The sequence below is a fragment of the Nerophis ophidion genome, linkage group LG21, assembly GCF_033978795.1.
Source record: "Nerophis ophidion isolate RoL-2023_Sa linkage group LG21, RoL_Noph_v1.0, whole genome shotgun sequence".
Lineage (NCBI taxonomy): Eukaryota > Metazoa > Chordata > Actinopteri > Syngnathiformes > Syngnathidae > Nerophis > Nerophis ophidion.
The window spans coordinates 7,636,175-7,656,618 of NC_084631.1; the positions used below are offsets into that span (position 1 = coordinate 7,636,175).

Here is a 20,444-nt window from a genome sequence, read left to right on the forward strand (position 1 = left end):
CAAGTACACTGCTAGCACTGCTAACTTATGTTTGAATAGTTCAACAGAACACATTTGTTTGACAATTGTCTATATTTTTCACAATTACAAATTTATGGAATAACATTTTTACTGGCCCGAATAAAAAAAATTGGTGTTCATGCCGGTCACCTACCCGGTCTCATCAACACGTACGCCCAGGGATCGCATTCACACTTACAACAGCAGTCTGAGAGAATTAACGAACAATTAGTAGTCATGTTGTTGTCATGATAGAATATACATTAAATGACCGCTAACACTACCTATCCAAATTGTTATTATTAGCTAACAACACCCAAAGCTAATGCACGTGCATGTGTTACGTACGTGATAACGTCATTCCGTACGAGAAGCCGTAAAAGGGCGGGATATATGGCGTAAAATACATTGGAAAGTTAACACCCTTTCTGTATCCGTGTAGATGTTTCGAACAGTCCCATTCATGATAAGTTAATGTTAATTTGAGTTGTTGTGTAGCTAGCTTAGCCCTCTACTGTAAGATAATAGCGTCAATTTAGCATCGATTTATCGCTAGTTGCTTTTTGACAGAGACAATCAAGAGGAGTCTGAAAAATCGTCAAGAGTGATAGCATCTATATTGTGACAGATATCGCAACCTCATGCGGTAACGATATGTATCATGATTTATGATAGTAAAATATTTCAAAAAATATTACAAATGCTCCTAATTTGTAACTGATGTATGCAGTTCCAGAAGTGTCCAAAAGGGATATTCTGATACGTGTTTTATGCTGCTGATTTCAATCATTCATGAGTGGGATCGGCCTATACCGATTCAGATCAAATCTATTAACTGTAACATTTTCCATTTATTAATGGTGAGTGCTAGTGCTAATTTGTCGCACTTTTATTATTATTATTTTTATTTAGCAATTTTTTTTACGTTTTATTCGACCATTTTTACTGTATTGCTTTTGTTTCGTTCATTCATTGTTTGTTTTTTGTTTTAGTTTTTTGCTTTATGCTCTTTAACCCTGTAAAGCACTTTGATTAAATTTTAAAATTGTTGTAAATGTGCCACAGAAATAAAGTTGCCTGGCCTAGTGACAGTGTAACAACATCAACACAGTCTTTAAACTACTTCCTGAGTCCCTTTTACTACGTATAATTTTTTGAGCAAAACAAAGTAACTTGTAAACAATAACTTACCAAAAAGCAAAACATAATTCTCTATTAGTTTTGTAATTCTTAGCTTTTGTCTCTCAAAGTCCTTTTGTGTACTTTAAATTATTCTCCGAGCTTATAAGCTTAACGAAAACAACAAAATTATTGACAATATAAAAATATATATAATTACTCTTGTATCGATCACATACTGATACTACCCGTGGTATCAACAACACCAACTTATGGATAATCATGTACTGAATGAGACAATGCTGACACAGCAACTGCTTACTTTCTGCTAAAACATGCTTCCATCTTCACTTCTGCATCTTTACTAAGCACTCATTGCTTGCTTGCCATGAATTGATTAACGTGGACCCCGATTTAAACCAATTGAATAACTAATTCGGGTGTTACCATTTCGTGGTCAATTGTACGGAATATGCACTATACTGTGCAATCTACTAATAAAAGTTTCAAAATCCCTTCTTAAAGCTGGATGTACATTGAAAATACACGCAACCCTGACTCAAAATGCCGGACATTTGAGGCATTTAAGGAACCCCGCCCGGACAGCCCCGCAAAAGAGGACGTATGGTCAGTCTATTATTGCTTGGTGTTTCAAGCTAGCTTAGAAGTTAGTTTATCCATTAGCATGTCTGGTCCTGGCTCACTGTCAGTGTGTAACATGTTTAGCGTGGTCCTCCAGTGATGGTACTTGATAAGGATACGTACGAACCGAGAGAATGTAGTTAATTTTCTGTAATGAAGGTGATTATTATTAATGTAGGGGAGGGGCTCCACACTCTATATACCGATTGACGACATTATAAACTGCGATTTTTCTCATTTCCAGGGTGAAGCTAACAAAGGGACGGAATATAGCCTGGATAGCAACCGTGAGACGATCAAACATGACTTTTAACGCCATGTTGGTGTGTTCATGACATTTTCACCCTGGTAAGTAAGAATCAAAGCCTGTTTTATTCGGTTGCAATCGCATGTACTAGACCAGGGGTCGGGAACCTTTTTGGCTGAGAGAGCCATGAAAGCCAAATACTTTAAAATGTATTTCCGTGAGAGCCATATCATATTTTTTTTAACACGGAATACAACTAAATGCGTGCATTTATTAAGTAGGACCAACATTTTATAGTATAATAAGTCCCTAATTCTTTTTAATATTGTAATTTCTTGAACAGGTGCGGTACAAAACGGATGAACGGATTAAAATGCATGAGAATGTTTTATTTTTTTAACGTTATTTTTAACATTGTGATTGTAAGCGGAATTATTCATTACTTATCGCGTTAAGCAGTGTCAGCTAAGATTTATCTGGGAGCCAGATGCAGTCATCAAAAGAGCCACATCTGGCTCCAGAGCCACGGGTTCCCTACCCCTGTACTAGACTGTTAGTGTTAGTCAAGCTAGTTGCGGGCGAGTTGATTGATTGAAACTTTTATTTGTAGATTGCACAGTACAGTACATATTCCGTACAATTGACCACTAAATGGTAACACCCGAATAAGTTTTTCAACTTGTTTAAGTCGGGGTCCACGTTAATGAATTTGTGGCATAAATCACACAAGTTAATCATCAGAGTACATACATTCAATTATTTACATTTACAATCCCGGGGGGTGGGAATTGGACGGGGTTGGAGCGGGGGCGTTAGGTTTAGTTGATATCAACACTTCTGTCATCAACAATTGCGTCTTACTTGGTAGGATATGTACAGCAAGCAGTGGACATAATGAGTTAGAAAACATGAGAACAAGTATATACATTTGATTATTTACATTTGATTAATTACAATCCAGGGAGGTGGGATGTGATGGGGGGAGGCTGTTAGTCTAGGGTTGTAGTTGCCTGGAGGTGTTCTTTTAGTGCGGTTTTGAAGGAGGATAGAGATGCACTGTCTTTTACACCCGTTGGGAGTGCATTCCATATTGATGTGGCATAGAAGGAGAATGAGTTAAGACCTTTGTTAGATCGGAATCTGGGTTTAACGTGGTTTGTGGAGAATTTACAGTATTTTGGAAAAAAGAATGTCGTCTGTTTACCTTTAAAATTAAAGTTAATACCAATGATTGTCACACACACACTAGGTGTGGGGAAATTTGTCCTCTGCATTTGACCCATCCCCCTTGATCACCCCCTGGGAAGTGAGGGGAGCAGTGAGCAGCAGCGGTGCCGCGCCCAAGAAGCATTTATGGTGATTTAACCCCCAATTCCAACCCTTGATGCTGAGTGCCAAGCAGGGAGGCAAGGGGTCCCATTTTTTTTTATAGTCTTTGGTATGACTCAGCCGGGGTTTGAACTCCCAACCTACCGATCTCAGGGTTCGACACTCTAACCACTAGGCCACTGAGTAGTCTTGGGTAAGCACACAATGAGTATTATTTTCGGAGCAGTAGCGCAGTGAATTTAAGTATTTAAAGTATAAAATCTGACTCCATTGACAAAATATAGACAAGTTTTGGCGCCACTTTTATTTATTTTTTCTAATATATCCATTGGGAGTGCTCAAATGACTGAATTCCACCATTTTGTATTTTTTCCGGGTAGCGAGCCTTTGGAATAAGGTCCAGTTTGTCTCCGTACGGTGCCTTGACACCCTTTCTTAACTGTCTATGCGACGTCAAGGCTTGGTTAGCCCAGAATTTTTTAATAATGAATGAGGGAAAAACGGAAATTTTAGTTTTTGGTCCGGCCCTCACTGACTTGGGACTATTGCAAAATGATGTGCGTCCCAAAATCACCAGCCTTGGCGTCACTATAGACAGCGATTTTAAACTAGACAAACAAGTCAATGGCGTTTTAAAATCGTGTTTTTATCACCTTCGTCTTTTAGTAAAGGTTAAACCGTTTTTATCTTTTAACCTTTTTGAACAAGTCGTGCATGCTTTTATTTTAAGTGTCCTGGACTACTGCAATGCACTTTATGCTGGCATTAGCCAAAAAGCTCTCTCCCGCTTGCAGTTAGTCCAGAACGCGGCAGCAGGACTTTTAACAGGGGCCAGGAAACGCCAGCATATAACCCCAATTCTTCAGAGTTTGCACTGGCTCCCTGTTCATTTTAGAATTGAATTTAAAACATTGCTGTTTGTTTTTAAATCTTTACATGGACTGGCACCTCAATATATCTCGGACCTTATCCAAATTTACATTCCTGCGCGCGCTCTGAGGTCCGAGAGCCAGTTCCAGCTCGTGGTGCCCAAGACCAGACTTTAATCCAGGGGAGACAGGGTCTTCTTTGTGGTCGGCCCTAAGCTCTGGAACACTCTGCCGCTCCATGTTCAAACTGCTTCCACAGTGGAGTGTTTTAAGTCTCGTCTTAAGACCCACTTTTATTCTTTGGCTTTTAACACTACGTGAGTTGTGTGGTCCTCTGTTGTCCTCTGTGTTTTTATACACTTTGATTTCTATTTTACTGTTTTAATTGATTTTACCCTTTAAAATAGTTTTTAATCATATTTGTTTTTATATTGTTTTTATTGGTTTTATATTTATTTATTTATTGTTTTTATTCAGTCATTGGTGGAGCATAATATATATATATACTTTTTTAATTTAATTTTATTTATTTATTATTATTATTATTATTATTATTATTTTTCACAATCGTTTTTAACATGGCTGTGCAGCACTTTGGAAACGTTATTGTTGTTTAAATGTGCTATATAAATAAAGTGGATTGGATTGGATTAGACTTTTTTTTATTTTTTTTATTTTTTTTATTTTTGTATTTTTGGTCCAATATGGCTCTTTCAACGTTTTGGGTTGTCGACCCATGACTTAGGCCTACTACGCTACTGTATTTTCATGTTGGCCATTATGGTGGTCATTATGGTTTTCTGAGATGGTACTTGGTGAAAAAAGTTTGAGAACCACTGAGCTAATGGATTTGTGGCGATCCAGATGTCTTCGCAAATAAATGAATGTACGGTAAGTATTTAACGTTGTGGCAGCTGGGTGTTGTTGATGTGTACCTCGTAGAAGCTGATGGCCGTCATGGCTCCTTGGTGTAACTTCTTTTTAAAGTCTTGTGCCAGGCTCAGCTCCTCGGTGCTGAAGCGGTTGTTTCGGAACAGAAGGCCGATCTTCACCGAGATCTTGATCAGGTCTTTGACCACCTTCTGGGCCTCGGACTTGTTGCCCGAGTACTCCTTGGAGAAACGGTACAGTTCGTCCAGGATTTCGCTGGTGTTGTCGTCGATGAACATCTGGACGGAGGTTTTGTTGGCCACGCTGCTGAGAATCTTCTTCTGGACCTTTAAGGCCATGTCCTTGGAGCTGAAGTGGTCCATGGCTGTCTGAGTCGGGGAGAGGACAAATATTTGGTTGGTTGAAGTATGTTTTTATTTTATATTTATTTATTTAAATGTGGCTATTCATTCTTTGATGCATAGCTAACAAGTCTTTTTGTCACCCTTTCCTCTAAATCAGGGGTGTCAAAATTTTTTTTTATTGAGGGCCACATCGCAATTATGGCTGTCCTCAGAGGGCCACATTAAATGACATAGCGGACCACGTTGAATGATGTGGAAGACCACTTGAATAATGTGGTGGACTATGTTAAATGATGTGGCTGGACCAAATTGAATAATTTGGCAGACCACATTAAATGATGTGGCAGAGGCCACATTAAATGAAGTCATTGACCACATTAAATGATGTGGCAGAGGCCATATTAAATGAAGTGGTTGACCATGTTAAATCATGTGGCAGAGGTCATTGTAAATGAAGTGGTTGGCCACTTTAAATGAAGTGATTGACCACATTAATTGATGTGGCGGAGGCCATTTTTAATGAAGTGGTTGGCCACTTTAAATTAAGTGGCTGACCACATTAAATTGTGGTGCAGGCCACTTTAAATAATGTGGCTGACCACGTTAAATGAAGTGGCATAGGCTACTTTAAATGACATGGTTGACCACATTAAATGATGTAGCGGACCACGTTGAATGATGTGGAAGACCACTTGAATAATGTGGTGGACTATGTTAAATGATGTGGCTGGACCAAATTGAATAATTTGGCAGACCACATTAAATGATGTGGCAGAGGCCACATTAAATGAAGTCATTGACCACATTAAATGATGTGGCAGAGGCCAGGTTAAATGAAGTGGTTGACCATGTTAAATCATGTGGCAGAGGCCATTGTAAATGAAGTGGTTGGCCACCTTAAATGAAGTGATTGACCACATTAATTGATGTGGCGGAGGCCATTTTTAATGAAGTGGTTGGCCACTTTAAATTAAGTGGCTGACCACATTAAATGACGTGGGAGGTGGCTACTTCAAATTAAGTGGATGACCACATTAAATGATGTGGCAGAGGCCAATTTAAATTAAGTGGCTGACTACGTTAAATGATGTGACGGAGGCAACTTTAAATTAAGTTGTTGACCACGTTAAATGATGTGGCAGAGGGCAATTTAAATGAAGTGGCTGACCACATTAAATAACGTGGCAGAGGGCACTTTAAATGACGTGGCTGACCACGTTAAATTATGGTGCAGGCCAAATTAAATGAACTGGCTGACCACATTAAATGATGTGGCGGAGGCTACTTTAAATGACATGGTTGACCACATTAAATGATGTGGCGGAGGCCACATTAAATGAATTGGCTGACCAAATTAAATGAGGTGGCGGAGACCACTTTAAATGAAGTGGTTGACCATGTTAAATGATGTGGCGGAGGCCACATTAAAATGAAGTGGCTGACCAAATTAAATGAGGTGGCGGAGACCACTTTAAATGAAGTGGTTGACCATGTTAAATGATGTGGCGCAGGTCACTTTAAATGAAGTGACTGACCACGTTAAATGACATGGTGGACCACGTTAAATTATGTGGCAGATCAAATTATATTTTGTGGCAGACGACTTTGAATTATGTGGAAAACCCTGGTACATTAAATGAAGTGGCGGACCATCTTAAATGAGGTGGCTGGCCACCCTAAATAACGTGACAGGCAACTTTTAATGAAAACAACCACCTTAAATTATATGGCAGACTGCATTAAATGACGTGGGGGCCCACTTTAAATTATGTGGCATTAAAGGATGTGGCAGACCACTTTAATTGAAATGGAAGACCACATTGAATGACGTGGCAGGCAACAATAAATTATGTGGGAGACCATGTTAAATAATGTGCTGGACCATGTTAAATGACGTGGCGGACCACATTGAATGTTGTGGCGGACCACATTGAATGATGTGGCGGACCACATTGAATGTTGTGGCGGACCACATTGAATGTTGTGGCGGACCACATTGAATGATGTGGCGGACCACATTGAATGTTGTGGCGGACCACATTGAATATTGTGGCGGACCACATTGAATGATGTGGCGGACCACATTGAATGTTATGGCGGACCACATTGAATGTTGTGGCGGACCACATTGAATGATGTGGCGGACCACATTGAATGTTGTGGCGGACCACATTGAATGTTGTGGCGGACCACATTGAATGATGTGGCGGACTACATTGAATGACGTGGCGGACCACATTGAATGTTGTGGCGGACCACATTGAATGATGTGGCGGACCACATTGAATGATGTGGCGGACTACATTGAATGACGTGGCGGACCACATTGAATGATGTGGCGGACCACATTGAATGTTGTGGCGGACCACATTGAATATTGTGGCGGACCACATTGAATGATGTGGCGGACCACATTGAATGTTATGGCGGACCACATTGAATGTTGTGGCGGACCACATTGAATGATGTGGCGGACCACATTGAATGTTGTGGCGGACCACATTGAATGTTGTGGCGGACCACATTGAATGATGTGGCGGACTACATTGAATGACGTGGCGGACCACATTGAATGTTGTGGCGGACCACATTGAATGATGTGGCGGACCACATTGAATGATGTGGCGGACTACATTGAATGACGTGGCGGACCACATTGAATGATGTGGCGGACTACATTGAATGATGTGGCGGACCACATTGAATGTTGTGGCGGACCACATTGAATGTTGTGGCGGACCACATTGAATGATGTGGCGGACCACATTGAATGATGTGGCGGACCACATTGAATGTTGTGGCGGACCACATTGAATGTTGTGGCGGACCACATTGAATGATGTGGCGGACCACAATGAATGATGTGGCGGACCACATTGAATGATGTGGCGGACCACATTGAATGATGTGGCGGGTGAGATCCATCCCGGCCCCTGAGTTTGACATGTGCTCTATATGAAGCTGGTTGAACTTCCTTCGAGATATTTATGGAGGCATCAGGACCAGCAACATTCTCACACCTGCTCGTCAAGGTGCACGACGACAATTACAAAGTAACACAAACGGCACAATAAAAAAGAAAACAGGTTTGAACTGATTCGTCATATTTACTGATTCAGCAAAAACCCCCAGCTAAGCGGACAGCGACATGCTTGTTTGTGTCTTTGTGATGGCTGACGGTGGGAAAAACAGCAACAAAGTGACTCCACGGAGGCTTTTGATGTCTCCGCCGGGACACACACGCACACCCAGGAGAGGTCATCAGAGGTCCGATGTTTACCTCTGTAAACCTTAATCCCACTGTTACAACACAACCTAAGAGGCTCCCTCTGTGATTCAGGAATAAAACTAGCAATCTTCCAGCTGCGAGACCACGACTCGAAGGCTGTCAGCGGTTTGCATCCTCATATCTAGTTGAAGATGCTTAGTAGGGTTGTCACGATACCAGAGTTTCAGTAATCGATACAGATACTGATTAACTTCCACTGTTGTCAATCCTTTTATGATGCTACAATAAAGATAAAACTAACTGAATAATAATAATATTACATTTATTTTACTTTTGATCAAGCTGGATCTCAAAGGCCTACAAAGTGAAAATGTTAAAAACAAGGTGGAGGAGACAAAACATACTCAATAAAAAACAAAAAGACAAGGTTGAAAATCGTATTCGTACTTTGCAAGCATACGCCTTTCTGAATAAAAAAAGGTTTTCAGTCCTATTTTAAACACAACCCATGTACTTGTAAATGCAGTACTCTAAAGAACAGTCTTTTAAAGGGGAATTTAAAAATGTTACCTATCATTAAAAATCCTTATGAAAGACAAAAACAGACATTTATTTTTAATAATGCGTTCTAAATCATAAATACACGTTCGAAAGTAATCTAACATTGGAGTCAATGAGAGTCGATCTATTTTGTTTAAAAAGTGCTCTAAAAAATCCCAAAACCTCCATCAAGGTTTTATATACACGTAAGTCCATCCATCCATTTTCTACTGGTTATTCCCTTTGGGGTCGCTGGTGCCTATCTTGGCTACAATCAGGCGGAAGGCGGTGTACACCCTGGACAAATCGCCAACTCATCGCGGGGCCAACACAGATAGACAACATTCACACACTGAAAAAAAGGGACTTTTTGGAGCTGTAAACTCTATTAGAGTAACTGTCATAATTTATACCTAATATTTTTTACATTCAGTAAGAACTAGAGTTTCTTAAGTAAAATTAAACATTTTATTAACGTAATACATGAATTATGGGGGAAGAGTAAGTTTTACTTATGTTTCCTTATACTATTTAAATGTTTAATAGTTGTACGTACACAAACCTAAAAATTTTACATAAACTTTACTCTGAAAATCTAGTGTTTTGAAACAAATGCACGACAACGCATGCGCACAGCACAACAGGCTCTGGCCGAATGGAATCACTTCACAGAGCACTGCAAGGTGGCATTATGGGTAATTCTTATCTTGCGTTTATAATGTGTTACAGAGTCGATGTTTATCAGAAATGTATTTGGTGTGGGTTCACAGAGTGTGGCGCATATTAGTAAGAATGTTAAAGTTGTTTATATCAAAACCGTCAGTGTAAAAGATATGGCTGTTGAGCAAGTATGCATTGCAATCTCGTATTAGTGGCAGCAAAATGCATGTGATTTTCCGACATGTAGATAAAATATTTTACAAGTGGGCGCAATGACTTGCTAAAGAGCAGTGGTCCCCAACCATCGTGCCGTGGCCGCAGAATAGTTTAATATTAAATTATTGTAATCACACTCATGTTTTTGACCTGCACCTCATTGATAAGCGCTGGAGTGAGAAGAGGTTTCAAAAATAACTAGCGCTCCGACAGCTATACAAGGAAATATGGTATTTTGAGTAAAAATGATGTCCCTGCCGATGAAAAACAAGTAGATTTTAGTTAAGCTGATTAAATAAATATAACTTAAAACTTGGATGTAAGTATCAATCAATCAATCAATGTTTACTTATATAGCCCTAAATCACTAGTGTCTCAAAGGGCTGCACAAACCACTACGACATCCTCGGTAGGCCCACATAAGGGCAAGGAAAACTCACACCCTGTGGGACATCGGTGACAATAATGACCCAGTGGGACGTCGGTGACAATAATGACTATGAGAACCTTGGAGAGGAGGAAAGCAATGGATGTCGAGCGGGTCTAACATGATACTGTGAAAGTTCAATCCATAATGGATCCAACACAGTCGTGAGAGTCCAGTCCAAAGCGGATCCAACACAGCAGCGAGAGTCCCGTTCATAGCGGAGCCAGCAGGAAACCATCCCAAGCGGAGGCGGATCAGCAGCGCAGAGATGTCCCCAGCCGATACACAGGCAAGCAGTACATGGCCACCGGATCGGACCGGACCCTCTCCACAAGGGAGAGTGGGACATAGAAGAAAAAGAAAAGAAACGGCAGATCAACTGGTCTAAAAAGGGAGTCTATTTAAAGTAAGTAACTGTTACTTTATATCTTCACAACTATTATGTTATATGGTAAATAGAATTTACTTGATACTGGCAAGTGAGTGTTACTTGATATTGCAGCATTAAAATTTACGTAAATCATTTGCGTGCAAATACTTACAATAATTTTTTGTAGTAAATCTTATGATTTATTTTTTTCAGTGAACTCACATTCACACACCAGGGCCAATTTAGTGTTGCCAATCAACCTATCCCCAGGTGCATGTCTTTGGAAGTGGGAGGAAGCCGGAGTACCCGGGGGGAACCCACGCAGTCACGGGGAGAACATGCAAACTCCACACAGAACGAGCCCGAGTCCTGACTACTCAGGACCTTCGTATTGTGAGGCAGCCACACTAACCCAGGGGTCGGGAACCTTTTTGGCCGACAGAGCCATGAAAGCCAAATATTTTAAAATGTATTTCTGTGAGAGCCATATAATATTTTTTAACACTGAATACAATTAAATGCGTGCATTTTTAAGTAAGACCAACATTTTTAGAGAATAATAAGTCTCTTATTCTTTTTAATAACGTTGTTATTGGAGCAGTACATCTCGGATGGTAGAGCAGCCGTGCCAGCAACTTGAGGGTTCCAGGTTCAACCCCCGCTTCCGCCATCCTAGTCACTGCCGTTCTGTCCTTGGGCAAGACACTTTACCCACCTGCTTCCAGTGCCACCCACACTGGTTTAAATGTAACTTAGATATTGGGTTTCACAATGTAAAGCGCTTTGAGTCACTAGAGAAAAAGCGCTATATAAATATAATTCACTTCACTTATTCTAAAGCTAATACTTCCTGCCATTAATGCGACTTCTTGAATAGGTGCGATAGAAAATGGATGGTTGGATTAAAATGCATGAGAATGTCTTGTCTTTTGAACGTTATTTTAAACACTGTGATTATCAGCGGAAATATTCATTACTTATCGTGTTAAGCAATGCCAGCTAAGAATTATCTGAGAGCCAGATGCAGTCATCAAAAGAGCCACATTTGGCTCTAGAGCCATAGGTTCCCTACCCTTGCACTAACCCCTCTTCCACCGAGAAGCCCCACGCTGTAATTATATACACTATATTGCCAAAAGTATTTGGCCACCCATCCAAACGGTGAGAATCAGGTGTCCTAATCACTTAGCCCGATGTATAAAATCAAGCACTTAGGCATGGAGACTGTTTCTACAAACGTTTGTGAAAGAATGGGCCGCTCTCAGTGATTTCCAACGTGGAACCGTCATAGGATGCTACCTCTGCAACAAATCCAGTCGTAAAAATTTCCTCGCTCCTAAATATTCCAAGGTCAACTTTATTATAAGAAAACTGGCGAGTTTGGGAACAACAGCAACTCAGCCACCAAGTGGTAGGTCACGTAAACTGACAGAGAGGGGTCAGCGGATGCTGAAGCTCATAGTGCGAAGACTTTCTGCACAGTCAGTTGATAGAGTGATTGATTGATTGATTGATTGATTGATTGATACTTTTATTAGTAGATTGCACAGTTCAGTACATATTCCGTACAATTGACCACTAAATGGTAACACCCGAATAAGTTTTTCAACTTGTTTAAGTCGGGGTCCAAACTTCATGTGACCTTCCAATTAACCCACGCACAGTACGCAGAGGAATAGGTTTCCATGGCCGAACAGCTGCATCCAAGCCAGGGGGCTCAGACTCAATTTACCTGGGGGCCACTGGATGCAGAAACTGGGTGAGGCTGGGCCGCAAGAAAAAATTTCTTAAAAAATCTAACATGCACTTTTTAATGAATTCCCCTTCTATGAATGGCTTGCCAATCCTCACGATTTTTCCGGGAGACTCTTACCGGTGCAACCATTCTCCCGAATTTTTCCCAATTTTCACCCGGCCGACATTATTAAGAGCTGCCGTGACTGCACTGCCTTTAACGTCCTCTACAACAGTGGTTCTCAACCTTTTCTCAGTGATGTACCCCCTGTTATAACGTTTTTAATTCAAGTACCTCCTAATCAGAGCAAAGCATTTTTGGTTGAAAAAAAAAGATAAAGATGTAAAATACAGCGCTATGTCATCAGTTTCTGATTTATTCAATTGTATAACAGTGCAAAATATTGCTCATTTGTAGTGGTCTTTCTTGAACTATTTGGAAAAAAATATATAAAAATAACTAAAAAACTTGTTGAAAAATAAACAAGTGATTTAATTATAAATTAATATTTCTACACATAGAAGTACTCATCAACTTAAAGTGCCCTCTTTGGGGATTGTAATAGAGATCCATCTGGATCATCAACTTCATTCTAAACATTTCTTCACAAAAAGAGAAATCTTTAACATCAATATTTATGGAACATGTCCATAAAAAGTCTAGCTGTCAACACTGATTGTTGTATTATTTTTCCACAGTTTATGAATTTACATTCATACTTCATTGAAGTATTATTCAATGTATGAAAGATTTATGAAGTGCTGCTGTTTTTTAGAATGTTTTTAATAAATCTCACTTGTCCCTTGGCATACCTTCAAGTACCTCCAGGGGTCCGCGCTCCCCCAAAAGAAGACTACTGCTCCACTACTTGCCACACAACCAATGTGCCGGCTCTGTATCATGTTGTGTGAGACTTGGACAGAACAACGTCAGTGGCTGCAAGACGTACTTGTTCCACAGCCATACAGGTCACACTACAGGTGGCCGTAAAAAATGTTTTAACACTGTTACAAATATGCGCCACACTGTGAACCCACACCAAACAAGAATGACAAACCCTTTTTGAGAGAAATTCCGCACCCTAACACAACTTAAACACAAGCGAACAAATACCCAGAACACCTTGCGGGGCTACAATATACAACACCTCAACCGACGCAAGTAGGGGGGGTTGGTGGTAGCAGGGGTGTGTATATTATAGCCCGGAAGAGTCAGGTGTGCATGGGATTCTGGGCAATTTTTCTGGTGTGTTTATGTTGGATTAGGGCGCGGATGTTCTCTCAAAGGGCTTCACGGTGGCAGAGGGGTTAGTGCGTCTGCCTCACAATACGAAGTTCCTGCAGTCCTGGGTTCAAATCCAGGCTCGGGATCTTTCTGTGTGGAGTTTGCATGTTCTCCCCGTGAATGCGTGGGTTCCCTCCGGGTACTCCGGCTTTCTCCCACTTCCAAAGACATGCACCTGGGGATAGGTTGATTGGCAACACTAAATTGGCCCTAGTGTGTGAATGTGAGTGTGAATGTTGTCTGTCTATCTGTGTTGGCCCTGCGATGAGGTGGCGACTTGTCCAGGGTGTACCCCGCCTTCCGCCCGATTGAAGCTGAGATAGGCGCCAGCGCCCCCCGCGACCCCGTAAGGGACAAGCGGTAGAAAATGGATGGATGTTCTCTCAAAATATGTTTGTCATTCTTGTTTGGTGTGGGTTCACAGTCTGGCACATATTTGTAACAGTGTTAAAAGTTTTTTTTACGGCCAGCCTTTGTGTGACGTGTGTAGATGTTGATCAAATATATTTTGCAATAACACACGTTTGTCTCACATGGCCAGATGCAACATACAACTGGGCTTGCACGCTGTCAGTTCAGGATGTAGGGGGCGCTAAAGGCAGTGCCTTTATGGCACTCCCTGAATATTGTTGATCTGGTGAAAATTGACAGGGGCTTCGAGAAATTTGTTGCCCTTAAATTCGGGGGTCTCCCGGGAAAATTGGGGACGCTGGCAAGTACGAGTTCATATTAAACTCGCGGGCTGCACCAACATTAAATTGTCATATCAAAGTGCGGGCCGCATAATAACGTCTCGTGGGCCGCATGTTTGAGACACCTGATCTAAGCCATACTTTACCAAGTCCAATGCAACATGTGGGATGCAGCGGTGTAAAGCACGTCGCCACTGGACTCTAAAGCAGTGCGGACGCTTTCTCTGGACTGATGAATCACGCTTTTCCATCTGGCAATCTGATGGACCAGTCTGGCTTTGGGGGTTGCTCGTAGAACGCTACATTTCGGACTCCATTGCGCAGAGTGAGAAATTTGGTGGAGGAGGAATTATGGTGTGTTTTTTTTTTTTTTTTTTCAGGAGTTGGGCTTGGCCCCTTAGTTCCAGTGAAAGGAACTTAGAATGCTCCAGGATACCAAAACATTTTGGACAATTCCATGGGATGGCACTTCAAGTTCACATGTGAGTAAAGGCAGGTGGCCAAATACTTTTGGCTATATACTGTATATAATATAGTAAGACATTTTAAGCATACAGCAGTGTATTAATTTCACAGACGCTTCACAGCAGTCGCTAACTCCTTCTAAAACTACTAATCCTGCAGACTCCATGAAAGACAAAAAACATGATAAAATAATCACTTACTGGGCAATGTCAGCTCTCACGGGGATGCCGACTGATGGGATGTTTATATCTTCCCGTTTAAACGAAGAATTAATCACAATCCACACAAAGGGTTAAAACGTGCATATTTTTGTGCCATTCTCGCCATATTGAATGTCAATGTGATGATCTGTCACTTCACTTCTGGTGGCGGCTCCTTGTTTGGTGTGGGTTTCCTGTCAGCGCTCTTATTTTTGTTTCCCTTCCTGCTTTCCCTCACCTGTCCCTGATTGGCATGCTGGCACACCTGGTTGCAGTTGCCAATCAGGCGGCTATTTATGACTGCCTCGCCCAGTTCCTCAGGGCTTGTGGATTGATTATGTTCAGGACCACTGCTTCTCCCTATTTTGAGTTTATTATAAGATTCTTACCAACGCAATTTTCTCAAGTTTCCTTCATCTTGGGGTCACAACCGGCGCAGCCTTCGCGCGCCTCAAAGGTGACCAACTCGTCTGTTTATGTCCACAACCTTCTACTATCCAGGTGAGAAGCATGGTTTATTATCTAAATTTTACTTTCACCAACTCAGAGGCGATGCAGCATCCCTTTATGGTTAGCTCTCTGTGATCGATCCGCCGCTAAAATTATTTTGTCTGCATTAGCACTTATGTCAACATTATCGCTCATACTTGGTTAATATTCAGGTCACGACATGCAAAATTTCTCCCCCCCCATGACACCCCCCCCCCCCCCCCCCCCCCCCATTTACTTCCGGGGTCATGATTAATAAAGACGTTTTGTTAATGCTATATTATAAAAATATAACGCTATATTATACAAATACCGACGTTTTGTTAACGCTATATTATCCATCCATCCATCCATCCATCATCTTCCGCTTATCCGAGTTCGGGTGGCGGGGGCAACAGCCTAAGCAGGGAAACCCAGACTTCCCTCTCCCCAGCCACTTCGTCTAGCTCTTCCCGGGGGTATCCCGAGGCGTTCCCAGGCCAGCCGGGAGACATAGTCTTCCCAACGTGTCCTGGGTCTTCCCCGTGGCCTCCTACCGGTTGGACGTGCCCTAAACACCTCCCTAGGGAGGCGTTCGGGTGGCATCCTGACCAGATGCCTGAACCACCTCATCTGGCTCCTCTCGATGTGAAGGAGCAGCGACTTTACTTTGAGCTCCTCTAGGATGACAGAGCTTCTCACCCTATCTCTAAGGGAGGAAACTCATTTCGGCCGCTTGTACCCGTGATCTTATCCTTTCGGTCATTACCCAAAGCTCATGACCAAAGGTGAGGATGGGAACGTAGATCGACCGGTAAATTGAGAGCTTTGCCTTCCGGCTCAGCTCCTTCTTCACCACAACGGATCGGTACAACGTCCGCATTACTGAAGACGCCGCACCGATCCGCCTGTCGATCTCACGATCCACTCTTCCCCCACTCGTGAACAAGACTCCTAGGTACTTGAACTCCTCCACTTGGGGCAGGGTCTCCTCCCCAACCCGGAGATGGCACTCCACCCTTTTCCGGGCGAGAACCATGGACTTGGACTTGGAGGTGCTGATTCTCATTCCGCTATATTATAAAAAAAAAATTAAAAAAATTTACAAACACAAGCTATGGGATGACGCATTTACTTCCGGGGTCACGTTTCCTCTTATGTCATCCCATAGCTTGTTTTTGTAAATTGTTTTTTCAATTTTTTTATAATATAGTGTATTTTATATATATATAAATACAAAAACGTCTGTATTTTTATAATATAGCGTTATATTTTTATAATATAGCGTTATATTTTTATAATATAGCGTTAACAAAACGTCTGTATTAATCATGACCCCGGAAATAAATGGGGGGGTTTGAAGGGAGAAGAAATTTGGCGTGACAGCATTCTTCTACAAGTGAATCTAAACAAATAATACTGTGCTTATAAATATGATCGTAAGTTACAATAGTCAACTTTTTCACATTCTATAAAGAATAGCAGTGGTGTGGAGGCTTCAAGTATAAAAAAAGACATACATTGTTATTATTATCCTTTTAATATGGTGGTAGTGTGACGTCATTTGTAATAAAATAGTGTAATAAAAAAGGCAAAAATGTACAATACAGGCCAAACGTTTGGACACACCTTCTCTGTCTCAATGTGTTTTCTTTATTTTCATGACTATTTACATTGTAGATTGTCACATTAAAAGTATGAATGAAAACATTTGGATTTAAGTACTTAACAAAAAAAGGTGAAATAACAAACATGTTTTATATTTTAGTTTCTTCAAAATAGCCCCCCTTTGCTCTGATTACTGTTTTGCACACTCTTGGCATTCTCTCGATGAACTTCAAGAGGTAGTCACCTTTTTACTTCACAGGTGTCATAGTTTTGATGCCTTCAGTGACAATCTACAATAAAGAAAACACATTGAAATGAGAAGGTGTATCCAATTTTTTTGCCTGTACTGTATATTCAAAGACAATAATTTGTAGGGCTGCGACTCTTCGGGTGTCCCACGATTCGATTCAATATCGATTCTTGGGGTCGCGATTTGATAATATATCGATTTTTTCGATTCAACGCGACTCTTGATTAAAAACAATATTTTTCCGATTCAAAACGGTTCTGTATTCATTCAATACATAAGATTTCAGCGGTATCTACCCCAGTCTGCTGACATGCTAGCAGAGTAGTAGATTTAAAAAAAAAATGCTTTTATAATTTTAAAGGACAATGTTTTATCAACTGATTGCAATAATGTAAATTTGTTTTAACTCTTAAAGGAACCAAAAATATGACTTATTTTATCTTTGTGAAAATATTGGACACAGTGTGTTGTCAAACTTATGAGATGCGTTTCAAGTGTAAGCCACTGTGACACTATTGTTCTTTTATTTTATTTTTATAAATGTCTAATGATAATTTCAATGAGGGATTTTTAATCACTGCTATGCTGAAATTATAAGTAATATTGATACTGTTGTTGATAATATCTATTTTTGTTTCACTACTTTTGGTTTGTTCTGTGTCGTGTTTGTGTCTCCTCTCAATTGCTCTGTTTATTGCAGTTCTGAGTGTTGCTGGGTCAGGTTTGGTTTTGGAATTGGATTGCATTGTTATGATATTGCTGTGTAGTGGTTTGTTGGATTGATTAAAAAAAAAATTAAAAAAAGGGAATCGATTCGTATTCAAATCGATTTTTTTCCCACACCCCTAATAATTTGAATGTGTTATATTCCTTATCAATGTCAACATTTCAGCTTATTCTTACTACATTGTGTTTTTTTGCTCAATTCGTTCATTTTTTACGGTGATTTTATTTCTCCAATGTGCCATTAAAAAAGAGGTGCAACAGAAAAAAAATCCCCCGGGCCACACTTTGCATTCCCGGTGAAAGCAGTGAAGAAGTGGCGTTCAAAGTGTTTCCAATCGGACTTATAAAAGTGATAAAGTGGGCTTGTGGTAATGCACACTCCCTGGGCTTGTGGTGGCGGATCTCTGCTCTTGCTTTTAGACTGCGGTTACTTCCGTGACGGCTTGTTTTTGATAAAGGAATAAACGCATGATGCAATGTTTCCTTTACTTTTAACCAGTGTTCGTAATAACGAGTAATATGATTACTTTTATGTCCTTTACAACAACGTTACGGTTGATGTGGTTGTATGTCAACAAGTGTGTGTCGGAAGCAGTGCAAAATCCATGCAGGAAGTCACTTTTACTAATAAAATCAACAACCGAAACCACATAAAATGAATTTGATATTGAATAGAAGAATATAGGACAGCGTGGCTCAGATGGTAGAGCTTGAGGCTGCCAGGTTCGTGTCCAGCATTCGTCACAACCTTTGTGTCTTTGAGCAAGGCACTTCACCCACCTTGCTTCCAGCCAACCACAATGTCATTTGAATGTTTGAGGCAGTACTCTCTTGCAAACTAGATTCTTAATCTAAACGGGACTTTCCTGAGTAAATAAGGGGTAAAAAATTAAAAATTCAAATGAATGAGGCGACATCACACAGCAAAAAACATGTAAAACACGCACACTACTACTACTAAGGAATAATGAACAAAAAAATTGCAGTGACAAGCTTGCAATCCAAACAATACTCCGTATGTGCACAAAATATGAAGCACGTTCTATGCCTTTCTCAATCGGAGGTAACGCAATCCAGTGAAAAGATCCAATAGGGCTTCTGGCACACTGCCACTGCTAAGCCAACAAAGATAGCCAGGCTAAAACTCTGCACGGGCGCTCTCTCGCTGATATCATACGGCAATAGGCACCACCGTTTAAAGGTGCACGCACTCTGTTCTCATGAAAAGTCCCACAACTGCGTATGCCAGATATATATATATTTTTTTTAAGTGGTGCATGAATTCCAGACTACAAGCCGCAACTTTTTTCCCCACGCTCTGACCCCTGCGGCTTAGAAAATGGTATCGCTAATTTATAGATTTTTCTTCGCTTATGGTCATTATGCAAGTACTTTAAAAAAGAAACAAGCAAAGACACTGAAAAGGTGTTATTGATTCTGCAATGGCGCCATCTTTGCTTACTGCAGGTGCTGCAGTGCCCTTCTATTTAGAGCAGACCTGGGCAAATTAAGGCATGGGGGGCCCATGCGGCCCGTTAACCTTTTTAAATCTGGCCCACCGGACATTCCCAAATATTTTTTTTTAGATCTTTATGATGAAAAGTGATGTTTTTAAATGACCGTAAGTTTTGAACTATACAAAATATTTCAATAGTTGGAATCTGGGCTTTTGGATGTTATGCAAGTTACTATGGTAATCTAATTAGTTACCATCGTAATCTAATTAGTTACTACCACCCGAACGCCAACCTGACCAGCAGGGGCGGTATAGCTTGGTTGGTAGAGCGGCCATGCCAGCAACTTGAGAGTTGCAGGTTCGATTCCTGCTTCCGCCATCCTAGTCACTGCCCTTGTGTCCTTGGGCAAGACACTTTACCCACCTGCTCCCAGTGCCACCCACACCGGTTTGAATGTAAAAATTAGATATTGGGTTTCACTATGTAAAGCGCTTTGAGTCACTAGAGAAAAAGCGCTATATAAATATAATTCACTTCACTTCAGGAGGCCACGGGGAAGACCCAGGACACGTTGGGAAGACTATCTCTCCCGGCTGGCCTGGGAACGCCTCGGGATCCCCCAAGAGGAGCTAGACAAAGTGGCTGGGGAGAGGGAAGTATGGGCTTCTCTGCTTAG

At 41.0% G+C, this 20,444-nt stretch overlaps 1 protein-coding gene across 2 annotated transcripts in view; it reads right to left on the reverse strand.

Annotated features, from left to right (window-relative positions):
* Positions 1–20,444, reverse strand: part of tnfaip8l2b (tumor necrosis factor, alpha-induced protein 8-like 2b) — a 48,542-nt gene that overhangs the window by 7,057 nt on the left and 21,041 nt on the right. Inside the window, exon 2 of one of the 2 annotated variants that reach the window (XM_061881722.1) lies at positions 5,142–5,461. In XM_061881722.1, the coding sequence (XP_061737706.1) occupies positions 5,142–5,459 (318 nt within the window). In that variant the 5' untranslated portion in view covers positions 5,460–5,461. Of the gene's footprint in view, positions 1–5,141; positions 5,466–20,444 lie in introns of both variants that reach the window. The other variant, XM_061881721.1, reaches the window with a different exon arrangement.